This window comes from Phyllostomus discolor, chromosome 10 (genome assembly GCF_004126475.2).
Source record: "Phyllostomus discolor isolate MPI-MPIP mPhyDis1 chromosome 10, mPhyDis1.pri.v3, whole genome shotgun sequence".
Classification (NCBI taxonomy): Eukaryota; Metazoa; Chordata; class Mammalia; order Chiroptera; family Phyllostomidae; genus Phyllostomus; species Phyllostomus discolor.
Genome location: NC_040912.2, coordinates 10,827,850 through 10,842,365, shown reverse-complemented (window position 1 = coordinate 10,842,365; position 14,516 = coordinate 10,827,850). Strand labels below are relative to the sequence as shown.

The following is a 14,516-nucleotide window of genomic DNA, read 5'->3' as shown; positions in this document are numbered from 1 at the left end:
TTCTTTGTAATCACAAATCAACATTTATTTAAGCACTCTTTTATTCTTTAAAAGCACCACATATTTCTCTTGTACATATTATTTTACTACTTTCAACATTATTTACTTACTTCTTTCTGTTGTACCCTTTAAATAAACACAAATTTAAGGTCTACCCTTAGACACAAAACTCTGGTTCCCAAGGAAACATCTAGTTTACTGATGACTCATCACAATTGTTTATATTCAAGTTTTTATGATTACGTTTAAGAATAAAAGGCCTTCGGAAGGAATTCCCAGAGAAGGTGCGGGGAGTCGGAGAGTAGTAGAAGGCAGAGATCTTCTGTGTCTTAAGGGCATCCGGCCAGAGTTTTCCACAACGTAGTGAAGGCCTCGGGTAACCATAAATGGATATAATGATGCGTATATTTGGGTGTCATTCAAAGGGTCGTCCCGGCACATTTGCTCACATGAAATAATTTGTCATTTTACTCACTCCTGCTTTCATCCTTTTTCAGAACGTTTTTTGTTTCGTCTGTCGCGTTTGCAATGCTGAATAAGTCTTTTTCTATAATAGCAAATATGTATTACCAAACTGAATGGCTCCTCTCTCCTCTCCCTTTTTTTCTGTGTCCGACAGCGCTTCCCAACAGAGGACCATCTGATGATTCATAGGCACAAGCATGAAATGACTTTGAAGTTTCCCTCAATAAAAACAGACAATATGTTATCAGGTAAGGAGCCATCAGGCAACGAGGCTTTGGGTGACGAGCCCCCAATGCTTATGATAGGATGATGTCCACTAGCAAATTCCGTGCCTTGAACATACCTATTTCTAAGGTGTGAAAGCGACTTAAAGTAATGGTAAGCAGAAATGTAATCAGCTCTTGTTGTGTTTGCTCAAATAATGGAAAAGTCGGGACTTCTCATCCTCTGGCGTGTAAATATTTATTACTCTAAAACTTGCCTCTATGTAACTATTTTTAAAAGCACATACCTGTAATCGGACAACAAATATCAACTGAGCATCTCCAGTGCACACTGCACTATTCGGAGTGACATGCAAGGTGCAGAAACTGACCTGGTTCCTAGTCTCAAGGATGTCACAGTGTAGATGCGCGTGAAAACTGAGCTAAAATAGAGGTCTGTCCGTGAGAGACAGATGGTCCCCGACTTATAATGGTTTGACTTATGACGATTCAACCTATGATTTTTTGACTTTGTGATGGCGTGAAAGAGATATTCATTTCATAGAAAACAAACTTCGCATTTTGAATCTTTTCCCAGGCTAGCCATGCAAATACAATAGTCTCCTGTGATGCTGGGCTGAGGCTGTGAGCGGCAGCTCCCAGTCTGCCCCACGGTCACGAGGGTCAGCAACTGGTACTCCAGAGCGTACTGTGTTGTCGGTGGTTTTTGGATATTGTATTTTGTGTTTTAACATCCGGTCATGTCTGCAAAATGCCTCCTGTGTCTCCTGCTTCTGGTGAGAAGAAGAAAGCAATTACTCTTGGGATCAAACTCAAGATAATTGCCCAACTGAAGGCCAAGTATTCTGAGCACATTTGAGGCAGGCTGGGCTAAGCTATTGTGTTCGGTAAGTCAGGTGTATTCAGTGCATGTTTGACTTGTGATATTTTCAAGTCATGGTGGGTTTATCTGGACGTCACCGTATGCTAAGTACAGGAGCACATGTATATCAAATGAGTACTGCAAGGAGAAATGCTATCCAGTTTTAGTAGAAGGAGCTCTCGTTTGGGCTGAGGCAGTCAGTGAAGGTTTCCTTAAGAAACAGTAAACCATCCCCGCTCCATAAGTGGGAGATTAAAAGAGGCATGGGAACATAGCAGGCACTCAGCAAATGTAAGCAGAAATAAAGAGGAATAATTAATGCATAAATTAATTGCCATTCCTTCCCAGTTTGATGGGTGGTACGGTAAATTAAAAGGAGTGCAAGGCCAGGAGTGAGGGAACTTGCACTCTCTCTAGCCTGGGCCCTGCCTCTACCAGCCCCCTGACCTGCAGCGAGTTAGCGAACCTCTCTGGGCCTTGGTTTCTTTTTTCATAAAAATGGGAATGATTTTACATGCCAAGTCTATTTCATAGGCTCATCGTGAAGACTCAGTGAAAGAATGTGAATTAAAGTGGTTCATCAGTCCTGGCAGGGTAATGGAAGCATTTCCCGATACCCTTCGGGGGCTAGAAGTATTTCCCCCGAGCCTCTGTCTCCCTGGCACTGTGAAAGAGATGAGACCCCTGTGAACCTGGTATAACGATATCCGAAGAGAAACTGGCTGCCCTGGCTATTATAATTTAGCATTTCTATGGTGCTTAAAATTTTACAAATATGTTGTTATTATCCCTATTATTAGTGAATCCTCTAAGAGTTTGTCAGATTATTTTTACAACCCGTATTTTGGTGATAGCGGAGGAGGGGCGCAGGGAGATGGCGCAGCTTTCTCAAGCTCACCGATCAGGGCAAAGATGAGGGTCCTCGATCCTCCGCTCCTGACCCACTGACCTCCACTGGCCACTGTGCTGTCAGGCCCTCCCCGTTTATATGCGGAATCAAATACTCCTGGTGACAGCGTCGTCCACACAGCCTCACAAACCCACCAGTGGCTTGCAAGTGCACTGTGGTTTGGAAGACTGTCCAAGTTCAAAAGCATCCTCTTCCCTTCCCTTCACCACCACCTACCACCTCCCACCTCCCACCTATCAATCACCTCTCTCTCAGCCTGTTTGTTTTTATTCAACTAGCTGGCCCTTCAGGAATACTTTTGTCTAAAGTCTAGAAACAGAAATGCAGAAACCCGTTTGTAAGAATTATAAAGGCTACAAGGGTTAAGATGGATGGCCTATTCTCCTGTTTTTATCACTTGTTATTTTCTATAGAATCACCTGTGCTCTGACTTCCTAGTTGAACAGCGAATGTAGGTCTGCAAGTATCAAGGTTGTAGACTTAGTTAAATTCATAAGTTCTTCCTTTACTTTTCCCCAACAGGATCCCCCAAATAAGACCTCATGGTGGTAGGGGGGTGGGAGGTGACTATTAGGGAATGGTAATCATATGGGGATATGACTCACATAGTGGTGAAAACTGATACAGTCTCTTACAGGCATGGTGCTAGTGAGTTCCACAAGAAGTCCCATCTGAAGGTCTGGAGAACAGCAGCTAAAGGTGTGTGAACACTTCGATAGAATGCCTGTAAGCAGGCTTCTGATTAAGTTCTCGCAGCATTTCAGTTGTCCTTATCGGATCCTTACTAATTCGAGGTTGTTGCTGCCAATAGCTGGCAGTGCCAGGTGGAGAAATAGTGGGAGAAAAGCCACTCCAATTTTTATGATGTCAAACTTGGAATAAGACAGTGAAGGGAGAAGTAAATGAGGAGAAATAGCGTGAATAATATATTGGCGCATTTTCTTCTGCTCTCTCATGTTTTATGTTGGAGCTGGTACGAGGCCATTTCACATTCTCAATAAAATTGAGTGCTAAATTTTCAAACTTGCCACCTGCCCTGCATGTTTGTGGTCTGGTAGAACTTTCTTGCTGGGTGGAACACGGTGATATCAGTCCAGCTCTGTTACTTTCCATTTGCAGGACTGAGGTCCACTACGCGCCATATGCCAATGTTGACTGCCACAGCGAGTTGTAGCGGGCTGGCCGTCGGGTGCTTTTGCTTCGCTGTGTGTTTTCATCTGAGAAAGACCTCTCTCTGTATTCATCTCAAATGTCACTGTAGTTTTAGCATATTAGAGTGTGCTTGCAAATATGACAGAAAGTTTTACTTTCCTTATCTTGATTTATTTAGATTTGAGTTTATCAAAAGCTTTAGAATCTACTCTTATTAAAAATAGATTTCTTAAAAATTTTTTTAAGTACTTAAAGCCTAGGTTGTGGCCTATCATGAAGATGAATGATCTTATACAGTTTGAAATATACTAATAAAAACAGTATAAACCAAATCTTAAATCAGTAAGCATCAACAGGGCAAAACTTTCCAAGGCCCTCTTGGGCCCTTTTTTTAAAGCAATATTTAATTACACAAAATTTTATTCCAGGTAGGCTAGGGTCTGATATATATTAAGAAGGTAAAGCATAGTAGGTAGGTATGTTTATTACTAATTTCAGGATGTCCAGTTAACTTGCATTATAGAAAATTACTTCATCCTTTATTAATTACAAGTGTTAAAGTTAGGAAGGTTATGAAGACACCATAGATACTCTTCAAGGAAAAATGTCCTAAAGAGCTGTAATACCTGAAATGCTACAGCTTGGACACAAAGTCCACTTTGTTTAGGCCAGGTAGAATTCACTGCCCAAAATGATCTTTGATGTGCCACAAGGCAGGATGGTAAAAGTGGCAATCATATACAGGGTCCAGCACAAATAATGCCCCTTCCTTATTACAAAAGAGTTTATTACAAACTCATGCGCATGCCATTCTGTAACGTAGCAAATCACACTCAAGCACGCCCTATGACATGTTCGGTGAAATGTTCAAATTGCTGTCAGTCTCGTGTGAGACATTCACGTACCCCACCAACCACACTCAAGCAGGTGTTACTCCTCCTGGACCCTGTGTTTATTAAGATGGGTCTGCTCTTACGGACAGACAGCAAGCATAAAGGCCTCCCATTCTAAAGGGCCAGGACTATAGGGACAGGAATGGGGCCGGTTGTTTGGGATCCTGAGGCTAAAACTTAGCCTTGCCCTTCTCACCTTGATCTTTCTGTTCTTACTTGATCCAGGTGGTCCATTTCCAGAGTCCTGATGTTATGATGGACATGCCTTATTGTCAGCTGTTCTTAGTCTGACAGATGATAATTTCATGGTGAGGGAAGTTGTGATATAAAGGTTTTTAGATGCCAAGTTTAAAATGGGAATCCACTGAGGACAATATACTTCCACACACAGGTTGCAAAATTACCAGCTACTAGGCGAGACAAGATCTGGTTTGGTTTGACAATATGATCAAATTTCAGTATTAAAGGTAAAGAGGACGATGCGTGGGTCTATTTTAATGGCGTTACCATCTAGCAATTCCCAAATCTCATCCTGTCAGAAATCCCCACCCCCACTTATTTACAGTTGTCTCCAGGTTCTGTACAGGAATCGATGGGCAACTTTATTTATAGCCGAACGAGCAAATAATATTCCCGATGAGAGCTCTGTGTGCATGCTGTGTGTTGGCAGAACATGCTGGGAGTACTGGCTGAGAAGATGATGAATATCGCTTCACAGTGGGATTACTAGGCATTTAAAGGCATGGACCCACGTGTCTTTTTCCTTAGACGTCCCACCAGAGGTGTTGATTGGGTTTCACCTTTTAAGCAAAGGTGAAAGTTCAACACTCGTGAACTTATTCATTCATTCGACAAACACTTAATGAGTGCCTACCAGGATCCTGTTGGGAGAGGCGCTGAGAATGCTGCAATGAACAAGACAGACGGGGTCCCTCTTCCATGGAACTCCCTGTCCTCTGTTGGGAGTAGGGAGGGCGACAAATAATAGACAACCCCAAGCCCAACCCCAGATAAAGAAGAAAGTATTCTTTAGTGAGACAACCCTCTCCCCAGATAAACAAGAACATACTCACTAGTGAGACCTGCTGGATGAAGATAAAACAGGACAGAACACAGGGGCACGCCGGCTGCCCCAGGGGGGCTGGGGAAGGCCCCTCTGCCTGGGTGGCATTTCAGCCAACACCTGACGTTCAGCACTGTGGGCGCAGGTGTCTTTTCTCCTGGACTTCTAACTACGGGGAGCCTGTTTAGGCTCAAAATCCACAAAGCCGGAACACCAGACGTGATCTCGAGCTGACCCGTGGAGGAGAGGTCAGAGAGACCAGCTTCCTCATTCCTTCTTCCTTACCCCTATCCCACACAAAGCATCTAACAGAAATGACAGTATAGTCCCCCAGAACCCAACTGCGTCCCTGGACTAGGTCTAGAATTGGGACCTCTCTCTAGTTCCAGGACAGAAATCTAATTCTTGCCATGGAGAAAGCTAGAATGGTGTTTGCTGAGGCAGAACATTGGTCTCCAAGATCCTAATCGTGACCAACCAGACAGCGTCAGAACCCGAATCATTGCCCGTGACTCTTTGCTACAAACCCCACTTCATCATCCGTGGGCCTTTGGAGGGGGAAGCCAAAGGGAAGGGAAGGTACCTCGCTCCAAATTTGTTTTGGAATGAACCAGGATATAAAAAAACCCAATTCAGTAAGCAAATAAATCACACACACACACACACACACACACACACACACACTTGGCACACTCGGGCCATATTTACCTCCTCTTGCACTGTCAGTGAAGGTGCACAGTGACTTCCCACCGTGTAAACGAATCCAATCGTGATGGAACACAGGGCGGTTTGCACCAGAGGGCAGCACGGGAATAACAGTAGCTTCCATCTATTGCCTTATCTTCTACCTGTAATTCTGTCTCCTCCTTTACCTGCATTATATCATTTCATTCTGGCCACTTCTTTCGCGTGAGGAAAGATATCTAGAGGATGAGCAGTTTGTCTGAAGTCCCTGTCCGTCTGTCATTTTCTCACTGCACTCCTAGATTTGGTGAGTTCTGCAGACCGAGAACATGTTTTGGTCTTTGATTTGTGTTTGAATATAAACCTATCAATTGCTTTTTTTTCTTTTAGTATTGACTCCTCTCTTTAATGGCAATCAAATGGAGAACATCATCAGAAGTTTTAGAAGGAGATTATGCTAACACATTAGCGTTTGGAGGAACAAAGACCGTGTTCTCTAAATCAGATTATCTTGTCCGTTGCGACAAGTGGCTGTTGGCATTACAGGAGCTTCTCCAGCCTGTTTCTAGCTGATCCAGCAAAACAGAACTTTAAATAATTCACCTGAGTGCCTCAGAGGCCTTGATCTGCAGTCTTCTTTTATGTATGAAACACCGGCTTCCAGTCGCTTCCATCTGGAAACGATCCCTCTTGACAAAGAGTGTCAAAGAACTCAGGCAATTAGTGACTGAGTGGAAACGTTAAGCCTTAGCTTCCACCGTTCAGGGCAGGTTTTGATAAGACAAACACCTTGGATCCCTTAATTCACTTGGCCAGCAGAGACATGATCTCACAGCGTTAATAACCCCTTTTACCAGCTCAGCTCTTCCAAACGAATTAAAATTGTGTCCTGATTGCTGTTGGAACACTTGGGGTAGGCTGTGGCGGGTAGTGAGTCGATGTGGCGTGTATACTTGGTTAATTTAAGTCTAAATCGCTGTCATCTGGAGCCCTGCGTCCTAGGCGAGGCTCCCGTCAGAGCTCTTTCGACCTGACTCACAGGCACTCTCGGGGGCTCCAGTGTGCCAGCTGTCCACCTGGACAAGATGTGGGTCCCAGCACACAGTTCCAGAGGACAGGGTGTGTCCTGTCTCTCCCTGCTCGATCACCCCGGCCACGGTCGATTTTTAGGCAGCCCACCGCTGTGGTTTAAAAACCGGAGTTGCCGTGGCTTGTCTCATGGCAGTCCTGTGTCTTTGGACAGATGGAGGGAGACAGGGATGTCCGTGTCACTGAAAGGGCCCGGTTGCCCCCGCTGTGGACTCACGCCCAGTACAAGGCTCGTTTATTGCAAATAAGCCTGCCTGCAATTCCAGGGGATTCTGTCATTGGTTACTGATTATTGCTCCTGCAAAGGATTATGCACTTTCAAATGTATGCAATGTAAACTCTCTTAATTAGGACCTTATTAAAATTCAGATAGGAACTAAGTAAGAATATTTTATTTTATTTTTTTAAAGATTTTATTTATTTTTAGAGAGGGAAGGGAGGGGGGAGAGAGAGAGAGAGAGAGACAGAGACAGAGAGAGAGAGAGAAACATCAATGTGCGGTTGCTGGGGGTCATGGCCTGCAACCCAGGCATGTACCCTGGCTGGGAATCGAACCTGGGATACTTTGGTTCCCAGCCCACACTCAATCCACTGAGCTATGCCAGCCAGGGCAGAATATTTTAAATAAAGCATTGATGAAGAAGTCACGGGATAAATATGACTATAAAAAGAAAGTAAAAAGTATCTAAGAAAAAGGCCTTTTCTGAGAACCCGAACTTCTTACTAAAATAGATATACTAATTCCAATTATTTTCTCTATTGATTTGAGGGCACTCTTGGGAATTCCATTAAGCCACATTTTGTTGGCTGAAATTGAGTCATGCGAATAATAAAAATGCATTGCCTTTAAAAAATACCCTATAATTAGAATGGTCACTAATTCAAACTGATGTTTTTTATAACTGGTCTAAATTAGTGAGGCTTTTTATAGAATTACTAGCCACCATCAATTTAATATGAAATGATGTAAAATTACTTTACAGAGTCCTCTAGTAATAGCATAGTTAAGAATATCAGACCAATAGGGAAGAAAATTTTGCTTAGGAAGTTCACATTCTCCTCCTGTGGGGTGTGATGGGAACTCTGCTTTTCTTTGCTTCTTTCTTTTTTCCTTTTTTTTAATTGATGACTTGTTGCTCTGCCTTTTGTTTCTCATTGAGGAAAATGAAACATAGACAAACACATAACTCAAACACAGCTCTGAAACCAAATAAGGTAGTAACCTATTATTAAATTTGAGCAGACTAAACACTTTTTAAAAGAAGAATCGGGTTTCAGGCTGTAGCTTTGTGCTTGTCATTTAGACTTGGGAATAACCACGCTCGCTGGGGCTGAGGCACTTGACGCTCCGTGGACTATGAACCGATTGGAAAACCTAGCGAGTAACCCTTTTCTCTGACAGTCCTGACCGTACACTTCTCGTCCTTCCCACGTGTCCTGTGGCTCAGGACTTCCTAGTGTGTAACCGGTGGGTGAATTCCTAAATCTTAGTGCCAGGTTTATGGCACTCTCCAGGGTAGATACGCAAGGAGGGTCTCCGCGTGGCCAGTGCCCTTCCCGTGACTATCTGTCTGCAGAGGCAGCAATTCCAAGAAAAGGTGCTGCTTTTCCCCAGAAACAGATTCGCCATTCCAGGAAGGGAATTAGGTATTGAAATATGACAAACTTTACAAAGGATTTTTAAAGAAGATTTATTTATTTATTTTTAGAGAGGGAAGGGAGGGAGAAAGAGAGAGAGAGAAACATCAGTGTGCGGTTGCTGGGGGCCGTGGCCTGCAACCCAGGCATGTGCCCTGTCTGGGAATCGAACCTGTGACACTTTTGTTCACAGCCCGCGCTCAATCCACTGAGCTACACCAGCTAGGACTACAAAGGATTTTTAATCCCTTCTGATGCCAGCCTTTACCGTCCGATGAGTAAAGAGATCCCCACGGACGCGTGAGATTTCTCCTTTGTGCTGGCCCCGGGTGTCTCCGAAGAGCAGGGTGTGCTTTTCCGGCAAACATTTTGCAGGAAGGTAACAGGCAGGTGCTTACACGGGCCAGTTCAGATTTACAAAGGTAATAACAACCAAACACGTTCCACTCGGATCAAATTCAGGTTCAAAAGTCGTTAACTTTTAGTTGTTAACTTGCGATTTTGTGTTATCCCCTTCCTGTCTTTCGGATGGTCCTCCCTGAAGCAGAAATGGTAAAAGAAATGTGGGCAAAAGCCCTTAAACAATGATCTCAGCTCCGAGGTCCCCCTGGAGCCGGTTCCTGTGAGTCCTTGGAGCGTGGCCTACTGAACCAACCTTAGGTATTACCCGCTAGTAAAGCGTGGGTCTCTATTATTCAGGACATAGAAGTTGCTGTTGCTGTAGCTAACCCGTGTATGCTCTTAGTTTTAAATAGGGTGTGGTTTACAAGAATTTTAATTTATGGTCATGGACATTACCCACTTACTTCAGGTCTAATTTCAGCTGGAACAGTTATTTGACAAGGCATTCATGTGGCTAAGAACCTCTGCCTCTTTTATTTAAGCTGCTGATAGATTTAGCTGTTCCCTTTTTGAAGATTTGCACATTTCCTGGCTTACTTGGAACTGGTACCATGTGGGATCAAAGACAACTGGAGACCCTGTATTAATTCTAATAAATGTTAAAACAAAAGTTAAGCTCCATTGTCTGGTTCCTGTTGTAACTGGAAAGAATAGCTCATTCACAAGAAGAAAATGAATACAAAATTAGGAACAGTGTGCCTTATCTATTCCAAATGTGAGCGCAGATATCTGTTTTGTTTTTCTCTCACTGTATCACACAGCCAAGAAAGTCATATTTGGTTACAGCTCCGGGGCCTGCATCCGGGTCTTCTGCTCTAGGGATGGGAGGGGCCCGCCTCTGTGTGTAGCCCCTGGCTCCCCGTGGGCCGTAGCTGTCGTTTCCCCCGTTGTGGCAGCGAGGCCCGGGACGCCAGACGGTGCCATTGCTGTCTCTGGGCCGCGCTTCTTCACCTCCTTCGCTGAGGTGTGTGGGTGTGTGCTGGTATTTGTGAATACTTTTGCTTTAGGGGAGACATAGGGCAACTGTCAACTTGGCCTGGGGATTGGCCCCCAGATGCCAGCCTGAATCTGATGTCACGGACCGTCTCGTGAACTTGTCTCAGCCGTCAGGAACTGCATGGATCCTCTAAAATGACTGTTCTGTCTCCCCGGAGTCAGAGCCCTCCCCTGGTACATCTCCAACAAAGGAATCCTAGAGGAAGAAAAGGAAAGTTAAAACCTGGAGAACTAAACTTCAACCAATGACAAGTGGTCTAATATTTCAGTTCTGTTATGTGGTATTTTCTTAGGTTTTTTAGTCACAGAAGATGTCTCTACGAGACAGTAGAGAGTCTGTGGGATTATAATGCAGTTCTATTGTGTGAAAGACGAAATGGTTCCCAGGTATGTCAGAAGAGCCAGGGACTGCTAGGATTAGCAACTACTGACACAGTTATGTGACTCAGCTTCTAGATGGGGCCTGGGGTGAGTTGCAGTGTCCTCGTGAGTAAAATGGGGAAATGATCTTTACTGAATGCGGCGGGTGTGAAAATTAATGAGATGGCGCGTGCAAAACACTCAGTACTACGCCCGCCACGGCGTAAACACCCGATGAAATGATGAACGTGCACACACACGTGCAGGCACACGTTCTTTTATTCCCACTTTCAGGGCTTGTCTGGTTACGCCTCCTGTTGAGAAAGTTCCTTTATCTGCACATCTGACCCTTGTCTCCGGCCCAACTTCTAGTGTCCAGCAGCTGTTACTTATGGTCCCATTTAGCTGTGCTTTAAGTGGTCATATATTTCTCTGACCTAATGACAGTCACTTTTTTTAATTTAAAAAATAATTTTTTTATTTTATTGAATTCATTGGGATGACTTTGGTTAACATAGTTATAGAGGTTACAGGCATACAATTCTATAATACATCATCTGTATATGGTATTTTGTGTTTACTACCCTAAATCACTTTTGAAGTGAACCTATTATGGTGGTGATTTTAGAATTCACAGAATAATAGAACTTTATTTGAAAGGTGAGAAGGATGAGGTCTAGGATATGTAGATAATTTCCCCCAAGTCACGTGACTTCAAATCTAGATCTCTGGGTTGCCAACGTCTTTTAGAGACGCAGCAGAATCCTTCAGGCTGGGAGGAGAGGCTGGGCGAAGCCTGGCTCGGAATTCAGGCCGAGAAGGGATTATGTCTGCAGGGAAGAGAGGACTTCCTCTGGCAAGGTGGGTACACATCGTGTGACCTTGTGCCAGTCCCTTAACTTGTTTCTTCACTTCTAAAATAATATGCTATGCACCCCGCTTACTCATAGAATCCCGTGAGATCTAGATTCTAGACAAGGTGGGTGAAATGCTTGTAAGCTTCAAAATGTTTCATAAATACTAAATTTATCTTTTTTAAAAAGATTTTATTTATTTATTTTTAGAGAGGGAAGGGAGGGAGATAGAGATAGAGATAGAGAGAGAGAGAAACATCAATGTGCAGTTGCTGGGGGGCATGGCCTACAACCCAGGCATGTACCCTGACTGGGAATCGAACCTGCGACGCTTTGGTTCACAGCCCACACTTAATCCACTGAGCTACGCCAGCCAGGGCTAAATTTATCTTTTTTAAGCACACAACACATAACCGTCACATGTATATATTGGATACATAGCGTATATGTGTACAGCTTAATAAATTAGTGTGCTAAGGAAACCGATTTTCAGTGAAATCCTTTGCATATTTTTACTGGTGATGCCCAATGGATATCACCTGCGGTGGGCTCTCTGTGTGCCGCAAAGTCAGCCCGGTATCTTGGAGATTAGGCTGAGCCTGGGGAAGAATGCAGATGGGGATTTCGCCGCCTTGGAATCCAAGTCAACCATTCGGTTACTTAACGGGTAGGAAAGGCCGTTGCCTGTAGGGAGTCAGACGTTGCCTCGGCAGGTCTGATTAAACGGGACTATCGAGCTATTTTCAGCTTCACGGATATTAAGCTATTTCTTTGAATCTCAATGGATAATTTACTGGGATTAACTGCTTTCTGCATGACTTAGAAAAGTGACTGCAATGTGAGTCTCTTGTCATATAGGAATTTATAAGAGGAGTGCAGGAATGGCAAATTTGTTCCGACTTGAGGGCTCTCTTCCGTTGGCTGGCGGTGGTGTCTCGGAGATGTGTGCGGAGACTGGGTGTGGGTCAGGGGGGACGGACGCCCTGATCCGTGCAGCAGGGTCTGCTGTCAGCTCAGGTGGGGATAGTGCTTGTGTGCACCATGGGAACAGCACCCAGGCCTCGGTTACTCTCCTGCTGCAGTCACATCGACCCGAGAGACCTTGGACGAGACCCTTACTCATGCAGGACTTCAGTTTTCTTCACCTGCAAAAGAATTGGCACGGCCAGCCTCCCCTCCAGGCTCCTGTCTCATTTTCTGTTTCTGAGCGAGGGGCAGTTAACACAGTTTTATTCATGTCAACTCAAGCACATCTTCCTTAGGAAAGGAAGATGGCTGTCCTTAATGGTTACAAAGGTGTAATCCTACCCTGTTTGCCTTTTAGGGTCTTTTGAGATCTCGATTCTAAAGAACATGTGCGGAAATATTTTGTAAACTGCATAAATATGAAGCCACAAGTAGTGGCTTTACATCCTCCAGTTTTCTAAGTAGGAAGCTTATGAGTGAAATTCTGTTTCTTTTAAAGAGTATTTATTCTCAGAACATTCATTTAGCTATAGCACAGAAAACTAAAATTAATAAGTATATTTTAGCACGTGGGGGTTGAATGTAATATTTGACGTGGAACTTTTCATCATCCTCTCTGACTCTCAAAATGAGAGATAAAGTTGGTAAATCTCCCTTCTCTGTTAAGGAAAAGGAATTTACATGCTTGTGTATTTCTTTTTGTTTGGTAGAAAAAGTTACTAAATCTTTTTTCCTTCCAGCCTCCCTCAAATCAGGCTTAACATGAACTCAGCAGATTTTTTGGCCAATTTTAGCTAAATCATTTTTTTTTCCAGTTAGAAAGAAGTCATGCCACAAATTACAGTGTTACTCACAGTGTTACGGGCCCTGGAAGTCAAGGTCGGGATCTCTTGTCCGGAGGGAGGTTTGGAACCCCGTCTACCTAGGGCAGCCGACTGCACACCATGTTCCTCCTTTGGGATTTGTGGTTTTATTTTCTTTCCTATTCTGGTTTTATTTAAAGGGCTGGGAGCTTATGGTTGGCTGGTGGGCATCTGAATTAAGGCAAGGGGGGGGGGGCGTTGTGAACTTGGCACATGCTTCCCACCGGCTTTTGAGGAAAAGATCCCATGAATGATCGCTCGGCCTCTGTTTTCAGATCAGACCCCGACCCCAACGAGATTCCTGAAGAACTGCGAGGAAGTGGGGCTCTTCAATGAGCTGGACTGCTCCCTGGAGCACGAGTTCCGGAAGGCGCAGGAGGAGGAGAGCAGCAAGCGGGTAGGTGCGCTTGGGCGGATGGGCGCCTCCTGGAGCTCCCTGGAGCTCCCTGGAGCCCCTGGGACAAACTTCTGTGTGGGAATGGATGGTCCTGCAGGCTGATTGCTGATGTGGCCTGGGCCCGAAACAGTATTGTATCCATTTGCAAGTGTCTGTCTAATGTTTTTTTTTTTTTTAAATATGAATCCCTGGTTGTGCTAGACTCCAAAGTTAGAAAAATCATGGGAATAACTGGTATCTGAAATAAGAAAAGCACTTCCTCTTTCTTGAACTCGAGTCAGATAAACTCACAGACTTTTTCTGTTCAGAACGAGTTGTTTGGCTTTGCTAAATGTTCAGTAGTGAGCCTCACTCGGCAGTGAGTGCGGGGGACGAGAGTTAAGGGGACAACAGGTGAAACATTAGAGCAGGAGCAGCTCCTCCGGCTGTGGCCGGGGCTGAGACGTCTGACTTCCGCAGCCCGCCCAGAAGATCACCGCCAGGTTCGGATGCTCCCCAGTCGTGCTATTTACCATCTGTTTCTGTCGAGACAAACAGCTTCGCCGCAAGTGTGATTTGTTGGTTCTCACAAGCATAGAAAATCCACTTTATGAATCCCTCCAGAATATATTCGGTTTTGTCGTAATGTTGTGCTGGCATTTCCAAATCACTTTATAAGATTAAGGAAAGGAAATGAGGTCATAAGTAAGTGTGATAAT

The 14,516-nt window shown here is 44.3% G+C and overlaps 1 protein-coding gene across 1 annotated transcript in view; it reads left to right on the top strand.

The window, feature by feature from the left end:
• The window catches only part of CREB5 (cAMP responsive element binding protein 5), a 380,468-nt gene that overhangs the window by 74,885 nt on the left and 291,067 nt on the right, over positions 1 to 14,516 (top strand). The window contains exons 3-4 of the mRNA XM_028526229.2: positions 620 to 713; positions 13,697 to 13,818. Coding sequence (XP_028382030.1) covers positions 620 to 713; positions 13,697 to 13,818 — 216 coding nt within the window. The remainder of the gene's footprint in view (positions 1 to 619; positions 714 to 13,696; positions 13,819 to 14,516) is intronic.